This window comes from Aplysia californica, unplaced genomic scaffold (assembly GCF_000002075.1).
Source record: "Aplysia californica isolate F4 #8 unplaced genomic scaffold, AplCal3.0 scaffold00065, whole genome shotgun sequence".
Taxonomy (NCBI): domain Eukaryota; kingdom Metazoa; phylum Mollusca; class Gastropoda; order Aplysiida; family Aplysiidae; genus Aplysia; species Aplysia californica.
Window position 1 is genome coordinate 1,642,696 of NW_004797335.1, and position 27,231 is coordinate 1,669,926.

At 39.4% G+C, this 27,231-nt stretch overlaps 1 protein-coding gene across 1 annotated transcript; it reads right to left on the bottom strand.

Moving 5' to 3' along the window:
* LOC101858011 (F-box only protein 11) lies at positions 1-27,230 on the bottom strand. The gene is made up of 19 exons (XM_005093518.3): positions 26,985-27,230; positions 21,938-22,117; positions 21,125-21,269; positions 19,261-19,390; positions 18,718-18,801; positions 17,961-18,096; positions 16,527-16,633; positions 15,970-16,081; positions 13,525-13,631; positions 13,023-13,160; positions 12,351-12,568; positions 11,867-11,952; positions 10,483-10,577; positions 9,784-9,906; positions 7,258-7,343; positions 6,594-6,814; positions 3,857-4,075; positions 3,036-3,144; positions 1-2,151 (listed from the first exon to the last, which is right to left on the bottom strand). Exons 1-19 carry the CDS (start codon positions 27,130-27,132, stop codon positions 1,923-1,925), a joined length of 2,673 nt encoding a protein of 890 aa, XP_005093575.1. The 5' UTR covers positions 27,133-27,230; the 3' UTR covers positions 1-1,922.
* Between the last annotated feature and the right edge of the window lies 1 nt (position 27,231).

A 27,231-nucleotide genomic window follows, 5' to 3' on the forward strand; every position in this document is an offset into this window, starting at 1 on the left:
TTTTTTCAAAAACATGCAACTCATTACTCCTTTCAAGCGGGAACAATTTCATTAAAACAACTCACAGCAGATATTTTTAAAATAAAAGTATTAATTCATATCCTCGCTAGTACAAAATGAAGTTTGATGATTTGTTTTGACGGGACATTAAACCTCTTCTTGAAACATCAGATAAGAACATTAAAAAAAGACCAAAAATAACAAGAGCACCTGTTCAGAAGAATTTTCTTTTAGAGAAACGAAGAACATATTATGTGTCTCAATCTGAACCACAGAACACTTTTCAAACATCTGGACACATTTGAAGTCAAAGAGCAGATACCAGCATCTAAAAAAAAAAAAGAAGCAGAACAATGGTCTGTCTGAAACCACAACCCTGCTCACTCAAGATACTTGGTTTGGTAACCTGACTACCCTGAACACACCAAATATAGGCCCAGTGAAGAAAATTTCTGGTCACTTTACAGGGGAGTTGGGACACGGAACCCAGTAAAAACCTTCCAATGAGAAGAACAATACTCAGGTCTCCTGAATGTTCCACCAACCTGTGTGACTATGAACTTGTGTACTTCTGAATGATGATAAGGAGCAGTTTTGAGATAATATTAGCTCACCAGAAGCAGAGAACCACTAAGGTAGCCATATCACTCCTGAGAAAAAGTGCAACATACAAAAATCCAGACAAGAAAAGGAGTGAAGGCATCAAATCAGCTCAGAAACGTAAAAAGTAAAAAGACAAACCTAAAAATAACCACATAGACCTACACACAAAGACAAGAAACAAAAAACTGAGATCACTCCAGCAGCAGTTAATTTTCAAACAAACACAATCCCCTCTTAACACTGAAAATAACAAAAACTCAAAACTACAAGACAAAAAAGACAATCACACACATAATCATTATTTTACAAACACTTATCTCAACAAAAACATGTGCACCATAGCTTTCAAATTATTTTCTCATTAAATACCATAAAGGTCTTTGGTGTTTCTTTAAACCAATCAACTCGGCACTAAAATATGCTAACGTCTATCTACTTCCTGTCCCCAACAGATGTTGGCATGCAAACTTTCATCACTGAAAACCAAAAGAGGAAGGTCTGTCTAAGACCGGGCTCTTGACACTTGTCCACGTTTGATTCTCTAAGTAAGACAAAACAAAGACTGAATGTCAAAGAATGACGTCCGTATTTGTGTCCTTGAAAATAAATATTATTCTACTTTGACAAACCAGAGTCTGACCCCAGCGACATGGACAGAGACTGCAAATGACTAGTGTGTATTTCAGTGTTGTGGATCAGCGCAACACCATACACATAAAGTAACTTCATCATTAGTGTTGCATTTCTACTTCCACTCAACTTGTGGAGAATTCGCTCTCCCAACATCCCCCCTCTCCCTCCACGGTTTTGACACAGGTGAAGTTTCAGCACCATGAGAATGAAAGATGGCAATAGGACACCTCCAGCAAAGTTCACCTTCCCACCTCATGCCCACCCATCTGGCATGCCTGATCAATAAAAAGTGGGACAAAACAAACACGGAGGCGTGTGGTTATCTTTTTCTCGCAGTCTTCTAGCGTCAGTTGACCCTCAGAGTCCCAGGGTGCGCTGACGTCAGCTGACCCTCAGTGCCCACGTGTCATTTGACCCTCAGAATCTCAGGATGCCCCGTCGTCAGTTGACCCTCAGAGTGCCCAAGTGTCAGCTGACCCTCAGTCTCAGGGTGCCCTGACGTCAATTGAACCTCAGTGTCCCAGTATCAGTTGACCCTCAGAGTGTCCTAGTGTCAGCTGACCATACGGATGCCCCACAGTATGTCCACTCACAGAGCACCCCAGCCTCAGTTGACCCTCAGTGCGCCCCAGTTTCAGTTGACCCTCAGTGCCTCAGAGTCATTTAACCCTCGGAATACCCCGACGTCAGTTAACCCTTAGCGTGTGTGACTCCATGGGGGCAGCTGAGTCGTAGAGAGTGTCTGTGTCTTGGGTGGGCTCTCCCTGTAGCTGGCAGTGTTTACTCAGCGTGCCGGCCCCACAGTCACAGAAGAAGCGGTCGTGTCGGATGAACTCCACGTCGTGGCCTGCGTGGCATGTATTGATACAGTTCACACAGATGGCGTTACGCTCCGTAGTGTTGCAGGTTCGACACCTACACAGGGACAAAAAGGGTACATTTCAATAACAATGACATCATCATCTTCACACCGGTTGAATAAATTCATCATGATAATACATTAGCATGAGCTACATTTGAATAAGATAAACATATCCCATTGAACATAACAACATCAACCCCCCTCCCCCCCAAAAAACAATAAAAAACAAACCATCAAGATCACAACATTAGCAGCAACCTTAGAATGATGTTTACAGAGACACATAAGTAGTTAGGTCAAATCTCCCACATAATGCATTATTACCTTTCTTTTTTTACACCTTTTCAGTTGTAAATTACAACAATATTATACAACAACTTTTCAAAAACCATTATAGCATCATATTTTCTGTTACCTGAATCTCCCCATTTGTACCTTCTTCAACCAAGAGTGCTATTGATGTTACACAAAAGTGGCACATTTTCTTACAAGAACCCTTTGTTTTTCACCTTCCTGGCTGGTCTAAGCTGTCTTTGAAAGTACCCCCATTCACTAATGATGATGACCAAGAATTTCTCCAATTATAAATAGGGTCCACATTAGAATTTTGTTTGCATAGCCCTCATTGGCCAGCTCATCTTCCCGCTTCCAAAAGCTGAGGAGTCTTCAGCTTGTGAAACATGGAAACCGTACCAGCAGGGTTTCTTGAACTGAAGCAAAGCGATTTGGTACTAAATTCCAGCTTTCCTGGGACCACAGGTGAGAAATCACTGTATGCCATCTAGCAAAAATGCCTGCAGCAAGTCTCTAAATTTCGTGAAAAACGAAACCCCCCCATGTTTGAACAGTGCTGTATCTCTCAGCCACCAAGAAAGGAAAGGACTTAATAAGAGTCCATGACGGCAAAACTATGTGATTCTTCACTATGTGCCTGTACCTGAAGAATTTATGCATGGGAAAACTTGTGTAGCTTGAGATTTTGTACAAGCACTGGCCAGAATTCACAGCTCTGTCCACCATGTTGTGGTTGCCAAATATAACATTGTCTGAAAATAGAAAAATTATCACTTTATTGTCAGCACAAACACATAGGCAACACAAAAAGATGTCGTGTACACACCTCTTAATTGTATATCATAGAAAAAAAACTCAGAAAGCAAGTGTTTCAAGGGATTGGAATAAAGGCCTTTTTCAGTAAACATTTCTTACAGATGTCAACAGTGACTAGTATTTATATGAGATGTCAGACAACTGAATATAATCTCCACTCTGACCTACTTTACCCTGCTATTCAGAACGAGTAGCTTCTGTCTGGCCAATAACCCTGATAATTGAGACCATTCTTAAGAATAAATGAACAACATTTGAGAGACATCTGCTGACTTCCAACAGATCAAGACATCTAAAATCTATCACATTACAATCATTGAGTAAACAGTAGCCAGCTCTCTCCCAACCTAAGCATTACCCACAACTACAGCTATTTCTGAGTCAGGTAGGGAAACTTAACAGCCCACAACATTGATAAACAGTCTTCCAACAAGGAAGAATACTCCTATTATGACAAATATGGATGCAATAAGGACAACTTACCCCGAAACCCCTGTTCTTCCATTTCAAAATAGTGCAAAAGACAGCAAACCAACTCCCCCCCTCAAGCATGCACACACAATGGTTCGTTCAACTATGTACAGATGTAGGGCTGAATAGTGACCACTAACAACCTACAATAAGACAATGAGGGTGTATAGAGCCTACCTTTCATGATTGGATCAACACCAGTTGCCAGGCATAAACCTCCAAATTTGTTGTTGAAGATTTTGTTTTCTTCCAAAGTGGCACAGGCGTTGTTGGTGATTTCCACCCCAGCTGCTAACCCATCAAAGATACGATTGCGCCGCAGGATTGGGTGGGATTGTGTGCTGATTAGAACACCAGCTTGGGCATTCCGGAAAATCTCATTGTTCTCCAGGAGGCCTGCGGGTCAGAGCAATACCAATCTTACAAGAAACATTCTTCACCACAGGACAGAGACAAAAACCTATCATATTCTACTATCAATCAGGAGTTCCTACTGATCTCCCAGTAGCTCAGCCATCTTGTCCAATATGTTGACACAAAACACCGAGTGACTCTCTCTAGTCACTGCATGGCAAGATGAATGTGCATCTTTCAAGCTCACATTGAAATGTTTTGAGGAGATGTAGTACACTATGATCCAGCACAAAAGACTAGACTACTAACAGTTTAAGCTTAACTCTTGTCCTGCGTCTGTGCCGAAATGCGAATCTTACCAGCAACCGATTACGTCGGACGTGCCGGGCAGGCCGCTGGGGTCACTCAGTGTGTACTGTTGGTGTACAGAGCGCGCGCCGGGAAACGTGTGTTTTCGCCATGAATATCGTGGGAGTGTGTTAATCGATGATGAAAATAACGATCTATCTTTCCTAGCTTTCTATTTGTAAAGAGTTACAAACACATGAATAACCCCCCCCTCACAAGCTGATAAGACATTACGAGTAGTTACGCCCATTTGAATAACCTTTCTGGACACTCTTGTTGTTATGAATGGCCTGATGTTCGAAAGGAGATAATATAGGTCAATTTCCGAAAGTTTTGCACTCAAATTGTTCTTTGTACCTGCACAATGGTATTCAAAACTATCAAACAAGCTTATTTTTTATCAGGTAGTACCATTTCATACAAAATCAAGCTCATTTGAAAGATTTTGTATAGAAAAAAAAGAAGTCTTATTTCCTGACTATCCTTTCGAGCTCCTCATGTCTAACAGGGTCAATTTCTTCTATAATTTCATTGGACGAACATCTAGAGCTACCAGTTTGGTGTGTTTTGAATGAGACGTATGCCTCGATTATGAACCAACGCAGGCGGTTCTAGAAGAAGGCCACAAATGCACACAAACTCAAGCAGACTGACGCACACACACTTGACCTGCGTGGATGGGGATCCGACTCGGGACCCGAATTTCACGTAAGATGATGCGCGGTGCACGTGCGCTGAGCCAGGGGCTACACTGATTCAGGACCAGAACGTAGGCGAGGTGCCAAAATAGGCTTATCGGGCGACATAAACCCGGCTCCCGCAGGACACGGGTTAAAAAAGATTGTTAAAAAAAGGCATTCATAAAGGAGACCTGTTGCAATAATTAAATTCAAACAAAAGACCATAACAGTGGTGCAACTTCTGTCACCAATGTATCCTTAAAAGAAATTGTATTAAAATTTCCCATGCAAAGACTGGAAATTGCATAGCAATACCAATGAAAATTTAATTTTTCGCTTTAGCCCTTTTTTAGTTGGTACCTAAGAAAGAATTTTCAATTCTAAGAATTATGCTTCTTGAATTTTAAGAATCGGTTCATAAACAAAAAAGTAATTGGGTTGTAAATGTCGGCAAAACATGGATGACCCACATATAGGAAAATACTCCTAAACAGTGGACCAAGCCGTAGCAGATTCTGTACGATAATCGAGGATATCTCGGTAATTAATTGGAGTGTTAGAAAGAAACTTGGCGACCTGATGTGTTTTAGGGAGGAGAAATCATTTCTGCCGTCAGATTTACTATTTCGTAATTATTTTGTTATAATTAAAATTTTGGAGTATATATTACGATTTTGCGAAAAAGGGGTGTCGGGATGAGTCCATTTTATTTATAGCATCTTATCACAACATGGGATCTTTAAATATATGTTGGCAGCATTACTAAATAAAGGAAAAGCTTTCTTTGATGACGTTAGACCATGCCAACCTTACAAGATAAGTTAATTCAATCTAGCATGCCGTACAATTAAAAATTCTTTTTCCCTGTTGAGACGCGAACACCCTGAGATAAACTCGCCTCCCAATACCCCCATTGCGATGTTACAGGGGAACAGAGAGAAAAACAATCGGATGCACGCGCCCGCCTTTGCCCTATTTCAAGTGACCAATGAATGGGCTCGGAATAGTAATGCAGGGGTTTGTAGGTCATATACATTTGCCACGAGAGTGAGGGGAAAATGGCCGGTCTCCATGTGAAGCCGCTTTGGATAGGGGGGTAGTCGGGCATTTAAGATAGGGTCTAAACAACTACTCGACACAGAACGTTCAAATTTGAGCACACTATACAGGATAGATAGATCTATTACCATCTCGGCATTGAAATTCAAGCTCCTTATAGTTTTCAATACACCCGATACGAAACTGTTCCCGACACCAAAAGTATAGGTTCATTTATGGGTACGAACTTCAACGTCCACATATCATTAGTTTGAACCATTTTCTGATTGGTTGCCGAGTTTCATTTACATTGGTTCAGAAAAAGAGCAGACCGAGGTTGAGAAAGTTAGTCACCTATGCTACGACCCGGTCCAAAAAATCACCTGCAAACGGGGACCAAATTTTAGGCCCGCGGGAAACCCCGATTGGCATTGCTAAATTGCAACAACAACAAAAAAAAAAAAGGGGACAGAGAATGAGAAAAACCCTCTTACCTTTGCCAGTGTTAAAAATGCAAATTCCTCCATCCCTTCCATCATGAATTTTATTGTGCCTCAGGATGGGATTACTTTCCGTCTTGATCCAGATGCCAGCCATAGCATTGTCAAATATTTCATTGCTCTCTATCATCCCTAAGCCTCCATTGTAGACCAGTATACCACCATTCTGGCCACCCCAGATTTTGTTCTTTCTGATGAAAGGATTGCTTCCAGTTCTGGGGGAAAAAACACCAAATAGAACGAATTATGCAAATGAACACTGTGAGGGGCCGATAACAAAGGGAAAGAAGTAAAAAGAAAAAATCAAAGCAGAAAGAAATTGTGCTAAAAACAAATGCTGCAATAAAGACTTTGGTTGAAGCAGACACGTCACTACATTTGATAGATGATTACATCAGATGAAAAAGTGCATTTAGATTAACTGTTGCTTATGTTAAATAGAAAACATGCTTCTGTAGGTTTGTACAAAATTCTGTACCCTTAAAATAAAATTTTTTGATTTTACAGAACAGGGAATTTTATTTCGAAGACAAACCTCATGTAACATGCCACTGTAATTCAATTTGGAATGACAACCGACACTAAGAGTCAACTTTGGTCTCATCATCACAAAAACATACTACAAAAATGACAGAATCTACTAGTGTCTGTAGCTTACCTTATCTGAACTCCGGAGTACAGATGGTTGAAGATATCATTGTCTTCTAGAACTCCATGACCGTTGTCATAGAAATAAACACCAACCTAAGGAAAATAGCTCAAATTAGTATGGATAGCATTTAAAAAGTAAACAACAGACATTATGCATTTACAACACCCTATTTATCTATTGATTATTTGATCACCACATATGTGCCTGCACACTTTACTTATGTACAGTATACCTCACCAGGGTTTCTCATTTTGGACTAGAAAAGCTACCAGTAGCATAGCAATGCCCACCGAGCGCATTTTGTTCTGCCGATTTTTGGCCCCCGCCGCGGGGGTGTTTCGTGGGACGCACTAACGCAAAGGTTGTTGTCTTTAACTCGCTCTCACGCCGCTTCTCTTGAATGGATATGAATGAAACTTGGCAGCCAATCAGAAAAGAGGTCAATCTCGTAGTATGCAATTTGACAACATTGTACCCATCCTAGAAGCAGTCGAAAACGTTTGCGAAAGTGGTTGATGTGGTGCGCTTTGAAGGTTTTTCGGAGCTGTGATTTGTCAAACTGACTGATACGTTGTACACCATTTTTCTTTATTCCCTTAAAATTTCATGCTTCTGTGTATAGCGGTTTTGGCGTAATCTTTAAAAATGTGGGAGTAACTAGGGAAAAAAGCGACATTGCCATTTGCGCGTTCTGGGTGAACGGCCGGCGGCGTGGAAATTTCCACTGAGTGACGTCATCAGCCATCGGTCGCTACAAACGAGGCCCCTCTTATGTGAACCGGAAAGGGGGGGAAGGATACTTGAAAACTAAACGGGGGCCTTGATAACTTGCGTTTTTGTTGCATTTTAGTCACAATACAATAGATGTAGTCATTTTTATTTGCTTGATTGCATGACAGAAGAATAGAAACAGAAAAGCAAACATCTTGAGAAGTGGTATGGCATTGTGTTTGCGTTATGAAAGCCTATTCCCCCCTCTTGGGAAAGCACACACTTGGACTCGTCCTGTGTGCTCTGTTTGGGAAAAGTGAGGCATTAAGATTGTTATTAAAGAGTATGGTACTTATTTAGTCCAGTCTGGGAAGATAGTCCCGTTTATACATTGTTATCGTTCACGCGTGCGTGCGTGAGTGTGCGCGCGTGCATGTGTGTGCGCGTGTGAGAGAGAGAGAGAGAGAGAGAGAGAGAGAGAGAGAGAGAGAGAGAGAGAGAGAGAGAGAGAGAGAGAGAGAGAGAGAAGGGGGGGGGGGGGGTTGTAAATATGTTACATTTATTGTATGAGTTGTAGCCTACACATGCGAAATATTCCCATGACTTGTAAACTATATTATCTGAACGCATCTTAATCTACCACACAATAGGACACTGTCCAACAATGGATATACACAGAGACGATCTTATTTTCTATAACAAAGTATGCATGCTTTTACTAGTACAAAACTGGATTTATTAGTAGCTCTCTACTTACATTTTTGTGACAAATTGATCCAGAATATTGCTTGGCAAGGAAGAACCTTTTATGTTGCCAAGTTTCATTCAAATATCATGACTTTGGGAGAACATATGACTGATAATCTTTGTAAATCTGTAAAGAACGCCACTTTTTTACCTGTTAATGTCTTTACAACTCAAAAAGTATGACATATATTAAAAATCTGACTGCATGACTAGATTCTGCATTAAAAAATGTACTAGACTGCCAAGTTTCATTTACATATTCCAAGAAATAGGCGAGCTATGACAAATATTGTCTCAAAACGCACCGAAAAAGGCCAACATTTTTACCTATAAACATCTTCATAACTCAAAAAATAGGATAGCTATGAAAAATCTGAAAGCAGGACTAGATTCTGCACTAGAAAATGTACTGGGTTGCCAAGTTTCTTTTAAATACTCAGAGAAATGAGCGAGTTATGACGAATATTGTCTCAAAACTCACCAAAGAACGTCCCATATTTTGGGTTTTTTTCATTATATAAAAGTGTACCAGAAATTAATTGATTAAAAAATCCGTATCTTTTTTGTTTATTGATGGATTTAAAAAATTCAAAAAGTTCTATGCTCAGTGAAGATAAAGCTACAAAATGCACATATTTGCAAACATTTTCTGGCAAAAAACGGATTTTCGTGGTCATTGCTAAGTAGCAGAAGTTTATCTCACATAAAAAAAAAACCCTCATACAAAACAGTTTGCTGTAAGAAAAGGTAAAAAACTTTCTTTCAAAATCTGGTTGAAATTTCTTCAAGAGAAGAATGAAGTAAAGAGCTCAACAAATACCTGATTTTTCATCTTTACAAAAAAAAATCCCCCCCCCCCCCAACACAAAAACAACTGAAACACCCTATCCCTTACCTGTATTTTACCACATCATTCCATCCAGAGGAGACAAAGGTAGAGATAGGAAGGTAGAAGAGAAAGACACACTTACAGAAAAGCATAATAACAAAGAACAGAAAGGAGACAAAATTACAGGTAGGTCGACACGAAAAAAAAGAAAAACTAGCTTATAACAATACAAATCTTAGACTCACCTGTTTCCCGCTGTGTATTCTGTTCCTCCTGAGTACAGGTGTACTCCCTGTGGTGATCCACACTCCCGCCAAAGTATTGGAGTACACCTCATTCTCCTCTATCAGGCCTTTTCCCTTTTCATGCTGAGTTGGAAAACATGAAATGCAACACTCAAAAGCTGTATAATGATATATCGTAACATTTTCCAATAGGTGTCAGATCTGAAACCAATATCAGCAATCGTGGTCTGCCATACATTTCTTTGCTTCCATGCTCTCAAAAATATATTTATCCTGGTCTTTCTCCATCACTTATCTGATCAGGTTTTCCAAGTAAGTTGCGCCGGGTCTACCTGTCTCATTTGCCTTTCCCTTTTCCAGTGAGAGCTTTTGCTTTCCACCACTTTTCTTTGGAGATAACAGAAATGGGTTCTTTTTGCCTACTGCCAGTTTGTGTACTGTTTTCTCTGCTAGCATTTGTTATCCACTGTGACCTTAAGTAGGTAACTTGAAGATATTTAAATAACTCTCATCTATAACGAAATGGAACAATGAAAAATATAAGCAAATCCATTCATGGTCTATTAATTCACATGGGAAAAGAATTAACGAAGCACAAATAAGCCCAGAAATACATTAGCCAGCACAAATCAACCACTCTAAACGAGATAAGAGAATCACTACAAATAGTAGTAAGGTTACTACAAGATAGTAAATTACCACATAGATGCCGCCGTGTTGACCATGATGTATTTTGTTGTGCCTCACAATCGGGTTGCTATTGGTTCTTATTTGTATGCCTGCTAGTGCATTGCCTGAAAGAGAGAAAAACAAGCAGATGTTGTCATCTCAAGAACTATGACAAAGAATATGCAAGTTACATTAGAAAGACGGGTGTGTAATAACTATTGTTTTTTGGTGTTTATAATGCCCTACTTACACACAGATGGTTAATTCCAAAAGTGGAGCCCTTTGCCCAATAATAAGGATGGCCAGAAGGGTCCGACTTACATCAAAGTAAATATCCAACATACAGATATGAATTTGTTCTAGTAAGTGTTTTATGGCACTCACAACACAATTAGGTCATATAAGTGCCGTAGATTTAGAAGTGTTGCAAGAGAGTAACAAACACAAGAAAGGAGGAGAGATAAGGACGATAGATATTTGATAGAAAAGAAGGAGCAAACCACAACAGAGTTTCTGCCAGCCACCAGCATACAGATATGAACTCAGATGCTCCAGCGTATGACATCACTATAAGGGAGTGTACATGGGTTTACCTTATTGTTACCATCCCCTACCCACTGTGGGTAAGTGAGTAGTGATACATTCTTCATAGGTCCAAAAAGCGGATGAAGACAAGATTAGGCTTTTAGTTTAGTATGGGGTTTTACGGCGTTCGCAACTGCATACGGTCATATGAGCGCGCGAAACAAGTTTTTTTTTTTTCTCAACAGTTTATTTCTTGGTCTGGTACTGGTCAATATTGCTATAAAAAAAAATTATAATGCTAAAAGTCGAGTATATATTTTAGATTTAAATTTAAATTTAAAACAACTTTCTAAATGACATTTAAAAATTCATAATTTTCCATAAAGGCCAATGGCCTTCATAAAATCCAAAATTCTGTAAGGATCAACGACGGAAAAAATGTCTTGCAATTTTTTTGCAATTAAAAGTATTTCCTTTGGATCTCTCCGAAGTCTAGACATTCGGTGTCTAATGGTAAAATCTGTGTCGCATCCAACATAGAATGGCTTTTCATCTCCCTGAAGGAGGTATTTGTGTGTTAAGGCCGTGTGTCCGATGCGTAATCGAGTAAATATGACTTCGTCTCTTCTGGAGAGGTCCGAAGGATTTCGCAGTCCCAGTTTAGGTTTAATATTGTGGAGTTTGTTACCCGTCTAGTTTTTTTCCAGTGGCTCTCCCACAGACTGGAGGTGTACTTTTTGACTTCAGATTAGGCTTTTGAGAATACAATCAAACGGCCCCTTCAGTAGCGAAAATTGGTACAAACAAAAGGCCCCTCTGTATATTGACCAATTCTATTTGTCGCACTATCCCAAAAGTTAAGACTGGACAAAATACAGGATCAACTCACCATATATATTATTGTGCTCTATCAATCCTCTCCCATCTCCAAATATATACACTCCTCCTTGCTGACCATTGTAGATTTCATTTTTCCTGAAGTTAGATGCACCACAATTGTTAGTACAGACATAAAGGGGACCAAAAACAGGTATGAAATTGTTTAATAATTTGAACTGGAATTTTGTGCCGTTTAGGACAATTTTGAAATAATTAAACAAAAACTTTAAAATGTTTATATTTTCAGGGTAGTTCCCCACTGAAAAGCTATTAGCTGCTTCACCGCCTTTAATTTCACACAGAAGCAAGAAGAGCACTAATCAGCCAAGACTGCTTCTAGCACTGATGTCTACAAAACATACATGCCATGCTCAGTACAGGAATTTTCAAAAAAGAAACTTCAATAATAAAACAAAATGGACCCATGATCCTTTGCAAATCAGAAGCTGACTATGACAATAAGACCCATGATAGGTACAACACAAGGCACTTACCTGATTGTGGGGTCACTGTTCGATGTTATCCAAACTCCGGCAAAGTTGTTTGAATGTATTTTGTTCTCAATAAACTGGCCTCTTCCATTTTCATGTACATAAATGCCGCCTGTCTGTCCATGGTGGACCTCACAGTGAATGACCGTCGGGTTGGCCCCTGCTTTCACTTCGAAGCCAGCGATGCGGTTGTCATGAATATCACAGTTGTCAAAATATCCCTGAAGGAAATAAAAGAAACATTCCAATACCATTACTATTACCCACAGTATCATAATGGAGAAGACTACAAAGCAATAACTCAATGTCATGTGTGTATGCAACACAGTGTATCATGATGTTTCGCAACAGAACATGTTGAGTTAATATGGCATGACAAAGTTGTGCACATCATGAACGATCAAAGACTAGATATAGAAATGACTGTATTGATGAACACAAACGCATCTTTTTTAAGGCAACATACTGGACTGCATTTCCAATTGGGTTAAAAAATGTTTTAATAGGCAGTTGGCCAGGGGCTTCTTTATAAAATATTTTCTTTGTCCCTCACTGCTGGATTGAATATGTCTGTAAGTTATACAAAAATCAAGCTACAAACACCCTAGACAGCCCAACTTATGTTACCAATTAAAACCATAAAAGAGCTAGCCAATGACGGCTTTGGTTACTCACCAGTCCATTATCAAAGGTAAACACTCCGACATCACGGCCATGATGGATGTGATTATTCCTCATGATAGGGTTGGCCCCGTTCTTGACCCATATGCCAGCCAAAGCATTGCCACTGATCTCATTGTTCTCATACACTCCCTGGTGAGCATAACAACAAAACACAGATTTAATGTCATATACTCCCTGACAAGTACAACAAAAACAGGTTTCTTGTTATAGATTCCCCGCCTTGTACAGTAACAGGTAAAAAAATCACTTTACTGCTGCCAGTCAGAAATAACAAAAACACAATGAAAAAATCATATCTAACTTGCTCCATGAATCCAGCTACCCCTGACACTTGAATGAAATGAAGTGCATAGTGCGACATGAGCATAAACAGAATAGTCTTTTCAGTTTAGCTTTCCGTAAAACCTCTACTAAAACTAAACTTAGTTTATCTTTGTTATAATTTCGACCGTAGCATTGTGTTAGCAGAACTGAAGCATTTGGAAGTACTCACCTCAGCTTTGTCTGTGACATAAAGACCGACATTTTCACAGTCTCTGATGGAGCAGTTCATGATAGTGGGGTCTGCATTCTGCCCTGACACACATACAGCAGCACCAACTGGGGTAACAGAAAAGAAACAAAATATCATGTCAGCTCCTAAAAACCAAAGGGTACACAAACTGAAAAGCTTTGGAGTTAAGTCTGTTAAAGAAAAATATCACTTTCATTGTTCCCCAAAGGAGAACAAGGGATATTTTGTTTGGGTAAGAGTTTTACGCCACTTGCAACACAATTAGGTTATATAAGATTAGAGGTACAGTAGTCTCCGCCTAAGATCCCACCGCTTACGATCCCGGTTCGCTTAAGATCCCGCTGATTTAAGAAAACAGAATTTTTACTATACAAAAGTCACCCCTAAGATCCCGCTCTGATTCACTCTGAGGGTCTACATTCGGCTAAGATCCCACATTTCAGATCATAATTTGCGGAAAAAAACCGCGGGCGGGACAGCCGATCAACCAAGAGGGAACATTTGAGATCAATAAACTGTCCGTCGCATCAAAGATCAGCTACTATCGTGAATGTGATCACATACACGTTGTAAAACTCGATGAAGCGATACAATGTTTGCCCCAGACGGGATTACACCGTGGTGTGAACTGACCGACACGTTTGTTTTCCCCGAACATCTCACTCACACCTGAGCTATCCCCCTAAACTTACATTACTCGCTGGGTGGGTAGGGCCTACACGTTCGCTCCTGGCGGGATAACATTGAACTGTGAACTCTTCCCTGACCATTGAAGAAGTTGTTTCTACTCCCGAATTTGCGAGACAGACTGAATTTTAATTGGTGTCTTCACAACGTAATGGTGTGTAACGACAAAGGCGGTTGGGGGAGATGGAAAGCTATAAATTTTCGACAGGTAAGGGGGAGGGGAGGGGCAACTTGATAAGCGTAGATCTTGAGCCTCATAATAGGATAATAAGTGAAAATGGCACGCCTCATTCCACTATGCCCTGTGATAGGTCATCAAGGTTAACCACTCTTTGCTCGCCATATGTCATAAACCCACCAAGCGGTCACGTCAGTTCATTTTAGAGTGGAGGGAGACCATTTTACCGATTGTAAGCCGTAACATGGGTCACCATAGATTCTTCCCTGGGTTCGTCGGTTAAGATCCCGGTTCGCCTAAGATCCCGCTTTTCCTTGCTCCCGAGCACCGGGATCTTAGGCGGAGACTACTGTATTACAAGAGAGTAACAAACACAAAAATGAAGGAGAAGAAATAAGGAAGATAAAATGTTTGATAGGAAAAGAGGAGCAAACCACACCAGAGCACCTGACAACTACCCAGGAACAAGGGTTACAATGGCAGGACAATGCTTATTTAAATCAATTAAAAAGTTACAACAATATCAGATAGAAAACAATATTTGAATACAGGCAATACAAACATGTCATTGCTGGTCATCAGAGCGCAGCCCTTTATTTTCTATAGCTAGGGTTTCAGCTGTCTTGCTCAAGAACACACTCAGCGACAAACGTTATGCAATGTCACAGACTTTGCTTGACATAATTTGTGAGGCCGAGTCAGGGTGTCCAGCAACATTTCCTGAACAAATTTACTACCTGGAAAAAAAAATTACTACCCAGCAAATCAAGACCCACACCAGCTCGAAAAAGGGAGTTCATTTGTGCCTTCAATAACATACATTATTATTACATAATATATGGAACGAATACAACACACAACAAAGTCCAGTCGACAAAAATGGAGGACAGAGAGACGATCGCAAGCTTGCTCGCTGCTAGATTTAGTTTTAGTAAGGTTTTTACGGCGCTCGCAACTGCATAGGTCATATAAGCGACAAGGGGTGGACGTCATCAGAGAAGTCCAAACGTGGAATCCGAGAAATGATTAAATTTTATTTGCACAGCGTTATACTGTACAACCTGCATGTCACAAATGTTGCGTTATCAGTCTATTGCCGGCAAATTTCCGAATGGTAATGAAAGCGGAAGTAGATCTTGATTTACACGATCCAGCCTCGGTGTCACATACACTTCCACCTGCCGCCATAGCCGCCTTTTCGCGTGAAACGAACTCTCGGACGGGGAAAAGGTGAACGAATATATCACAATCGCGACCGGCAAAAACGGAGTCATATCTTTGCAGCCAACCTGCATGAGGATCTAACAGACCAATCTTGAGCCTTAGAAAGTCCACAAATAGCAATAGAAGTGAAGAAGGAAGACAGACCAAGAGAAAAACATGCCCAGCAATAAAGCCAGTCCACTACTATCAAACTAACCACTACTTGAACAGGACGGACAAAGAATTCATTGTGCAACATTGTCAAATAGAGCCAACATCTGCACAAGCAACCGACATAATTATTTTTCTTTCTCTGTGGAATGTACAAGGGAACACCAAGATTTTGGTCTACTCACCCACAGACAAGCTTTTTATTTTACAATGATCAATAACAGGTTGAGTGTTCTCAGCCACCTCTAGAGCGTAGTGTCGGTGGTGGGGGACCGCTGATGCAGAATCTGGACAAAACTGTGGATAGAACAGAGGTGCCACCTGGCTACAAAACAAAATCCAGAACTTTACAGATGTGTGCATGAACTCAAATTTTTTAAATCCAATAGTCTACTAAATCTTGTATCAAGACTATTTCTTTTTATAATGTGCAATACGATATGCACAGAGAGACTAAAATATAAAGAAAAGTATAAGCAGGATTTCCTGATTTATCCAGAAAATCAGAACCTATATTAGAAACATAGGATAAAAGTCATACTTGTTTGTACTTCGCACTTGCTGTTTAAAGTCTCACTAACTCACATTAACAATAGTCTCAAAATAAGAGGAACATAAGTATGATCATTTTTTTCTCCCCAAAAGAAAAAGACTTAACACACAATAAACAGCACTACCAAATATAAAACATAATTAATTCTCAAAACGTTATGATCAAAGAAATGAAGATAAAATACAATACCCTCAAAGTCATGTATCCAAGATAAGCTCTTCTTGCACCCTCCACAAACATAATTGTTGATTCTGTGTCTCGTTCTATTATCACATTGTCCTCCACATTTCCTCCAGCTGGAATATAAAAAAAAACATATTCAAAATTAACTGCAAAAATAAGGATCAGACAAGCCAGGTAAATTTTATGTTTCACTGCAAAATTCACTTGAACACCGAAGTAAAATACTCTATTACAGACCTGCCAACCCCCTGAAGAAATTGAAATTTAGAGAATTTTAGAGGTTTGAAAATGGCACTTGGGAGCCTGTTTCTTTCTAAAATCACAATTTAATTTCCTTAAAATTAAAAAACATTTTCCAGCTGCAGCAAAGACCCGTAGACAGTCAGAAAGAATGAGTGAATGAAAGTAGGGAGGACATCGGCACAAAAATTTTATGATTGTGGTGGGTGAAAATGCATTGCCGACTAGCCCACAATGAATGCGCCGAGAGATAATAGCCCAGTGCAGGAAATGCACAACGTGATAGTTTTCTGATATACATGTTAATTTTGCCAAGAAGCACCATAAATATCCAGCACTTATGAGGCAATACGTAGGCTAGTACCGGTCATTTGCTATAGAATATTGATAGCCCTATACTAAAGTACTTATAAAGGATGGAGTTGATTATTATGGGGGGAGACGATGGGAGTGCAAGTACGGAACTTTCAGACGGTATGGATTTCCATAAAAATATGGAAAATTGAACGCACTGAAGATGGCCAGCAAAGCTTGATGATTTTTAAAGTTTGAGTGTCCTTGGAAACTGCAAATTTTTCATTTTTTTGTGCTCCTTATCAAGATTTTCTCAGTAAAATCAACATATAAATGTGTTCTTAAATTGACACAAAAAGCGCTGAGCTAAGGGGAAAAAATCGATAAATTTTGCCAAATAGCAGTAAAACATCAGTTTCTTCAATTTCATTATTTTCATGAGTGCCTGATTTCACCACAATGACACACAAACATGAACTTCCATGCCATTTCTGACAAGTCCCACAAATATTGAAAATAAACCCAAATAGAAAAGTGAATTTTCATGTAACATACAATAAGTCATATACAACCTGATAGAAACTGAATTCAAGAAGCTATTATAATGAAATAAATACCACTGTAAAACAGCTGAAGCTGATGGTCAATCTAATCAAATAGCAATGTACACTTATAATTGACCTTGCCCTCAGATGTTTCTTCTCTAAAAGGTTCAACAGCAACCACTACATAGCATGTATGCAGAGACCCTTGTGACAACTCTTCTGATTTAAAACAAAAATATAACAAGAACACAAAGTTCACATTAAAACAATGAAAAAGAAACTTCAAACGGTAGAACATGGGTACATCATGAAATATTTTTGGCATATAAAACAAAGACAGAAAATTGCGGGTTCTACTTACATGCACCAATCAGGGACACTTGTGAATCTATCAAGAGAAACTCTGACCGATAAGTACCAGTGTGCACAAATATAAGAGGGTCTTCTATTTCCTCTGTGTCTGCAAAGTTGTAGGCCGACTCGATCGTGTCAAATTTCTGGGGGGAAAAAATGGTCATAAATGACAGAATTGTGAGGAAAAGGATAAAAAATTTACTGTAACGCAAATATAAAACAATCCTGCTCTGCCGGTGTGTATATTTATAGTTGAGACCAGTAGGCTACCATCAAACCTGTCAACAAAACCCCCAAAACAGTCATAAATCATGATGCTTTCTTCAAACAGAAAAATCAAAGAGCACACACAAATTTTTTATGATAGTACATTCTCCTGTAGAATTACGACATGTATATTAACCAAACATATACCATTGCTATGAGCTAGAGCATAAAGTACCTGAAAAAAGTCAATCCTGAACTTCAACCAGTTTGACAAATCATTTTCTTGACCACTCTATCTAGTCGACGTTTACGTAAAGTTCAAATAATTTTCAAAGTATTTTTGAGGATCATGCTGAAAATAATAAATGTGTCATGTGCAAAAAGACCACAATTCTTAGGTTTTCAGGGAGAGAATCAACTTTCAAAAATTGCAAAATCTTTGAAATTAGTACCTAAGGGTGACCAACAGATTTTCCACCGATACCAAGCAACAGCTGCAAAATTTCCAGACATCTTAAGGTCATCAACAGATGTCAGCGGTCGAATAAAATACTTACGATAAGATTTCTACCCTTGATGCGTTTGCCCTTGACGGTCTCAACAAGTGGAAGATCATTTTTGGAAACATGAATACCTCGATACTGGAAAAAAACCCAACATCAAGAGATTACAATTATTTCAGTTCGAAACATACAATGTGATCAAAATTTCATGAGCTGTCACATCGTAATTATTCTTGAACAGGCTCTATCAGTGGGCTTATTATCAATACAGGCATACCTCATCAAATTTTCCTCACAGCTTATTTGTTTTTTAAATTTTAACCGTAACTTACATGTGACTTACACATGGTCACTATCACATTACAAAAAAACTGCATTATTCAGAATTTGAAAATTTCTTTAACAAATATGACTGACCAACTTAAAATCAAAACATATCACAAGGACAGAGAAAAAAAAGAACCAAAACTTTCACTCGAAGGATTTACGCAATAATTCGCTATCAATTTACGTTAAAATCTATAGCACACTAAAATTTGAGGGAATCACCGTGTCTTTAATCTCAGAAGAAAAAAATGTCCACAATAAGCCACATACCAATTGCTTGAAACTTTCTTTCCATGGATTATCGTAATTTGGGTCATCAGGTGAAACAAACTGGAATACTCGTGGTTCTGGATTCATTAACGGCGACTCATATTCAAAGACTTCCATATACAGCACTTTCCTGCATAGAATGGAACACATTCATCAGAGATTAGCAAAGACAATAAGTAATAATCCCACAGACATGTTGTTTAAGAACATAATTTGGATAGAGAACCTCACGGGACAACAATATCTGTTGCACAACCAGTGAAACAAACAAGAATCGATAAAGGAATAAATGAAGGACAACAAAATAGAAAGACCTTTTGACTCTCCAATAAAAGACCAGGGGCTCAAAATTTAGCAATGCCAATCGGGCTTTCCCGCGAGGCGAAAATTTGGTCCCCGTTTACGGGCGATTTTGCGGACCCGGCCGAAGCGTAGGTGACTAACTTTGTCAACCTCGGTCTGCTCTATTTCCGAACCAATCCGAATGAAACTCGGCTACCAATCAGAAAATAGGGCAAACTAATGATATGTGGACGTTGAAGTTCGTACACATAAATTAACCTATACTTTTGGTGTCGGGAACACTTTCGTATCGTGTACACCGAAAACTATAAGGAGTTTGAATTTCAACGCCCAGATGGTAATAGATCTATCTATCCTCTATAGTGTGGTCAAATTTGAGAGTTCTGTGTCAAGTAGTTGTTTAGACCCGATCGTAAATCTACGACTACCCCCCTATCCAAAGCGGCTTCGCATGGAGACCGGCCATTTTCCCCTCACTCCCGTGGCAAATGTCTGTGACCTACAAATCCCCGCATGACTATTCCGGGCCCGTTCATTGGTCACTTGAAATAGGGCAATGGCGGGCGCGCGCATCCGGTTGTTTTTCTCTCTATTCCCCTGTAACATCGCAAGGGGGTATTCCGAGGCGAGGTTATCTCGTCTCGGGGTGTTCGCGTCTCAACGGGAAAAAAGAATTTTTAATTGTACGGCATGCTAGATTGAATTAACTTATCTTTTACGGTTGGCATGGTCTAAAGTCATCATAAAAAGCTTTGCAATTATTTAGTCACGCTGCCGACATATATTCTTAAAGATCCCATGTTGTGATACGATGCTATAAATAAAATAGACTCATCCCGACACCCCTTTTTCGCAAAATCGTAATATGTACACCACAATTTTAATTATAACAAAATAACTACGAAATTGGTAATAAATCTGACTGCAGAAATGATTTCTACACTCAAAAACACATCGGGTAGCCAAGTTTCTCTCGAACATTTGGATTAGTTACCGAGATATCGTCGATTTTCTTACAGAATCTGCTACTGCGTGGTCCACTTTTTAGGAGTATTTTCCTATATGTGGGTCATCCATATTTTGCCGACCTTTACAACCCCATAACTTTTTTATTTATGAACCGATTCTCAAAATTCAAGAAGCATAATTATCAGAATTGAAAATTCTTTCTTAGGTACCAAAAAAAAGGGGGCAAAAGTGAAAATTTAAATTTTCATTGGCATTGCTACAAAATTCCATCAGGGGCCTGATAGTGTGTCCTTGGGAAAGGGATTTTGTGTGAATTTTTCTCCCCTCACCCTGGTGAGAATGGGCAACAAGCAATAGACAGTGAAAAATCTTATCAATTTGTTCGTGTTTTTGCATATGCGGAATGCTGAGAATATTCTGAATCATTTTCAAGGGTTTGCTGGGGGAAATAACAGTTGTAACGCACATAGAGCATGCTGCAGAGCATGGAACATATACTATATAAAGCTGCAATTATTATTACAATGTTTGCATGATTAGACAAAGAGACATTTACTGAAAAGAAAACGACCACTGGAAAAGAAATACATACCATAATTCATGGTCGTTCGTTATGGAGCGAAACCTCCGACAAACTTGAGCAGCATTACATAGGTCTAACTCTTTAAGGAATGAGAATATGTAGAACATCACTTCATCTGGCAGTTCATGCTGCAGGTACCTTGCAGCAACACGGCCTGAGAACACGACAAAACATCATTAACTGTTTAATTTTCCCACAGTACCTACAAAACTTTCAACAATGAACTGAAAGCGCTCACAACTGTTATAACACTGTAGGGGTTGTTAGCAAGAGCTCAATGGGCACAGGTTCCAACACTGTGTCAAGCAATATCAGAGACAACAGTATTCAGTAGAACCACTGTGGCAATAAATTTTATAAGCCTAGATTAAAAGGTTCTCGAATTGGTGACCAACAGCAGTGGCATGCTTGTAATTGAAAGACAAGCAATGTGGTAAGTACTATGAGCAATGTGTATGGACATTTGCCCTCGAGGACACAAAGCCGACGTTCTTTTTTCAAAAGCCAACCCTGCTCTAATGACCACTAATCCAAAACAATCAATTGCACAAATGAACACTTCCCACCCCACCCCTTCTGTTTTTTCCCCCCTAAATTATAATGACACTGTCCAAGAGAACTACCAAGTTAAGAATGAGAATGGCAAATATGTCATATGTACCGTCACAGTCAATACCCAATTGCCTTAGTTGTGCTGGGTTGTTTGGAGAAAACTTTATTTTTACCATGTCAACATCTATAGATACAAATGACTTGGGGAAAAATATTTTATGACCGCGACAAAATGCAGATATGCACAGGGGCTGTGTTCCCCACCCATACCTTGAGGCTGTAAAGCAGGATTTATATTGGACTTCTTTTTCTTTTTCCGCATCGGCTGATGTGATAAATCTGATAGTGATACAGAATTGCCTGAGGAACCATCAGCACTGTGTGACCTCCTCCGTAAGTAATATCTGCTGCAACTGTCTTCACTGCAAAAAGTTGCATCCATGGAACTCTCTGTGAAGGAACAAAGACAGTTTGAAAAATTATTTTTTTGGACAGTTCCCTTCAACTGCAACACAGGTGAAACTTTAATTTAAGACATTTTCCCATGAAGACAGATTCAGATTTAGTAGATAAAAGCGAGAGGATGAAGAGTTTTGACACAGATGAACAATTACATGAAATGGAACAATCACAAAAGGACATGATACGAAAGTAATTTGTTCTTTTACTTATAAATATAACACTAGGAACAGACAATTTGCTTTGAACATCTTAGATCGGGAAATGTAGCAAATGGGAAAAGAAAGAATGTAAGTATAACCATTTAAATAGCTATTCTTTTCAAGTTTTACTGGTGGAAAAACAAAACAACCCCCCCCCCCCCAGAGGTAACAAACATACAAATGGTCGCTTAAAGGACAAGCGGGCTAACCCAGATTTTGTAGGTTTCCGGAAATCTTGACCTACACCAAGAGTGTGCATTGCCCAAGCTATAGGAGAAGTTTGGTTTCATTGGTGTGTGTACATTTGTTTGGTTTATAGAGAAAACTCTCCTAGTCTTTCAAACCAAAATCTTTACTTTCAATTTTCTCAAAACAGCACTTTTCGTGATAGCCTCCTTGAGCTTAAAAACGACCATATATCAGGTGATACACATAATTTCATGTTATTGGAAAAAAAAAAAAAGCCAACATTTAAGTATAAACTGTCCATACATGGTTCTCAAGAAAAGATCTGTAACGAGAGTTCCCAATTAAGAGTTTCAGTTCTGGAGATAAACGAGACCCCCACATCACACCTCCCTTGCTGAAATATAGCTTCAACTAGAGCTGAGTAGGAAGCACTGTCTCACATGAAAGAGGCTTTTAGAAATAAAACGTATGCCGTTTGCCTTCAACAGAAAAGGGCCGCTCGATTACACCACAGATTGATTGGCCATTGCAAGGCTTGTAGAACATACTGGCACTACGAAGATTTTCATGGAACAATTCACGTCATTTAGGAGGTGGGCTGCTTCAATTTGTGACATACTTTAGTTTCTATAATTATTATTACAAGTTCTTTCCATTTTGGCAACCATATTGGATACTCTACATTTATCTTTAAAGCTATGTGTTCTGGTGGCCATATTTAGAATTACCACAAATTTTTTAAAGATATATTACTACTATACTATTAACAATTATAACAAAACAGTTGAACAGATCATTATTTCTGAAGCAAAATGCTTCATATTTTTTGAAAATCCATAATACATTATAATGGCTGTGTGCATGTAAAAAATTGTGAGTATTTTGTAGAAAATTCCTATTGAGGGTAAAGAACTGAAAAGGAACCCAAATATTGAACACTAAGGTATTACTTATCGACAGAATGAGCTAGCAATTGGAAATATGTTTTTTACAGCAACGAAATTGCAAACAAAACAATTAAAATTGTAATCTCAGCACCCAGATAATGTTATGCAAATAACTAATTCACAGTGCACATTTCAATTACAAAACAAACAAACATGGCTTTGCTATTATGTGTAAGTAGGCCTACAAAGTATGCATGATAAAAATCTATGGAAATCTATCTATGTAATCACCATTCTGATCCTGCTAAAAATACTGTTATTACTATGAGGAAATAATATGCAGTTTTATATTAAAAGTCCAGCACTAAATTTGTGTAAAACCTGAATTAAGCCAAATTATTTGTGGCGGCAAATTGAAAGAAACATTCATTACGTCTTACTCCATGAGTACGATGTTTCCCCTTAGTATTCAGGCCGATTAAAATAACTATCTATTAAGCAGCTACGCTTTACGCAGTTGTGACATCACAGAGAGCTGGTGGCTAGTGTTTACCGTATGTGGCAGTGTTTCCCTTTCTGGCCTTCAAGCCAAGCGAAAAACGGGAACGTCGGTTTTTTTTTTTTAATGTGATCATTTTATGACAAATTTTCCAAACTAGTTTCTTATATCATAAAGTTTAGCCTATCTGCGATGATGCAGGTAAATGCCACACAGTGAACGAATATATGCACTTTGAAAAAATAAATCCATGAAGTAACCACCTTGTAACTTTTAAAAATCTTTTTCACTCGATTTGTAAACGGACGAAATGAAGATATACACCAGCATATACATGGGGCTGACCTAAAAATGTGCTATAAATTAGCATGTTTTCGGCATTACCATTGGCTAAGGTGAATCCACTTCGTTTACGCACTGCTGGCACAGGGCATCATGTGGTAATGCTTTATATTCCTCTTTAATTACCTGTATAAAACGGAACCTGTCTAACGCGGAAACGGAAAGCAAAATCTGTTCCCTTCGGAGAGTTTCACCTGTCTAAGACGGAAAATGCTTTGCCCGATCAGCCCTGATTTGAAAAAAATCTTGGGGGTAGATGTTACCCCATCATGTGAGCCCTGAGCAATGCAGATGGTCAGCGTAGTGCAGGTGTGAAATCTCACGACTGCCTGTGAGAGTGCTCGAGTAGCCAGCCACCACAGAAATTTGGTGGGTGGGGCCAAGGGTGGCAGCAAAGGAGATGTTCAAACATTTGTTTTTAATAGGTCAAACAGTGGTCCTTTGAAAAGCAAGCACTGGTGGAAATGGGATAAGTAAGACTGACGCATGTCATTATCAGACAGGATACCAATTGAAAGGCGTGAAGTTTTGACCACTGCTTACCGATCGGACAAGCGATCCTTGATCCCACGGGATGGGCCTTTGAACCCCCCCAACCCCAAAACTTCATCTTCCCCTAAATTCCCCTGTCTAAGACGGAATTTTTTTCTGGATCCCTTGCAATTCCATCTTACACAGGTTCGACTGTACATTCATGCCAGGAAGACACATTTTAGATTCGTCTGAAATACAAAACTACTTTAGGTATTGCAAACTAAAATTTTATTTACAATTCCGCCATCATTATTAAGTACGTCAGCCTGCCAGTCTAGCCGTTTTTAAGTACAGCCCGGTAAGTACGGTTAGCCTAGCAGTCTAGCCATACTTAAGTATGGCTAGACTGGCAGGCTAGCCGTACTTAGGTTAGGACCTATTGAGTACACAGGTCTCATTAGTAATTATTCAGGTTCCAAATACATGCACTGTCAGTAAGGCACCTTTTATGGTTTAATCTAAAATACAAAAATACTTTAGGAGGTATTGCAAACCAAAAATTTATTTACAATTCAGTAAGTGAATAGGCGTCGGTGGCCTGGCGGTTAGGCTCTCGGACTCGCAACCGTAAGGTTGAGGGTTCGAATCCCGTCAGGGGCCCAACGTTATGTCCTTGGGAAGGGCACTTTGCACAAACTTTCCTCACTTCACCCAGGTGGAAATGGGTACCCGGCTATAGACAGTGAACGATCTTGTCAGTTTGATAGTGTTTTAGCGCGTGAAATCCGCAGCTTGCACTGTATGCTTCCGCGGAAGCCGAGAATGTTTCTTAGTGTTTTCAGAGGGTCTGCTGGGGTAATAATGGTTGTAAAGCGCATAAAGCATGCTCTTGAGCACGGATATGCGCTATAGGCAATTATTATTATTATTTTTTGCTGTTTGTCAGTCTAGCCATCTTACAGCTAGCCTAGCCATCTAGCCGTAATTAAGTACGGCTAGCCTAGCAGTCTAGCTGTCATTAAATATAGAGATAGTCTGATTTTCAATAATTTTTTAAATTGTTGTAGTCAGGAGAATAAAGGGAGTGTATACAGACCTGGTAACCGGGAACAAAGTCACAAAGTATACAGACCCGGTAGGGAAACTCTTTTGTGATTTCAGAGAGTTTCTGCGCCCTCTTGGCTCAGGGTAGACCTAGGTTCTTCTCGATCTGTGGCCTTTGTTCTAGTTTCGTGGCTAGCCTAGATCTAGATCTAAATGAAGATTGCGGATGTCTTTTTGATGAATTATCGTTTTTCCTCATGAACAATGTCATAATTTCAATCGAGCAGTCACCCCCCCTCTCTCTCTCTCTGTATCGTTCGCCTTCTCTTTTTCTTTGTTTGTCTCTGTCTTTCTTTGTCAACAAATATTTCACACTCTATCTTTCTCTCGTTCTCTCTTACCAACTGGGGCATGTCATTACATTTTGCTAGCACCCCTCCCTCTCTCTCACACACACACACGATTTCTACCGGGTCTGGGGGCTGAAACTTCCCGAAATCACAAAAGAGTTACCCTACCGGGTCTGCATACTTCGTGACTTTGTTCCCGTTTACCGGGTCTGTATACACTTTGGAGAACAAATTGCACCATTAAGTTGATTAACACTTGTAAAAATAGATCTAGAATCTACACCTATTGTTTGCAAATATTTTTTGCCGGTACCCCCCAACCTTGCTTTATTATTCTCACACCCACACCAGTCAGCCACAGGCCTGACACTGGACACCGACGACTTGCACCATTTTGATCAAAAGTTGTCAAACACAGAAATTCTCATGGTTGATCTTGGCTTTTATAACTTTGCAGCTCATACCCATACTAGATCTAGATCTAGTCGTACTAATTTAATTAGATATGTAGATCTAGATCTAGAATCTAGCAGGCCTCCTGCTAATTTAATCTCCCAAGTGGAAGAAGTAAAGTCCCACCAAGACGTCCAAGACCAAGCCAAGAGACTTCTGTGCCGTCATACATGGAGACACATGATCGATATTCTTAATCTCATCTTATGTTTATTGAGTGAGTGAGGGTAGATGACAATAAGAGATGACCACAATAAAAAAAGCCGACTGTTATTAGACTAGCAGTAATATTAAACGCGACAGGATCTCTATGATTATGATTCCCTCTCAAAGAGTAGTAATGAAGCCCAATCCAACACAGCCAACGATCGTAGGATGGGGTGAATCAACTTTTTTTCTACTGCTATCTTCACTAACCTCCATTTCGATGTCTTGATGAGGCCGATTTCGTTTGAACTCTCTTCCTCAGGTTCCGAGTCTTTAATCTAGTTGTTCTTGCGGACCTCGACGACATTATTAGTGACTTAAAGCCGTAAATATATTTTATTACTGAGCAACTTCGCATAAACTACCTACACAGAAGCCATATTGGATTTGCAACTAATCACTCTAACGAATAGAATCTGCCCGTTATAGTCACGTGGAAACAGTGGCCAATCACAGT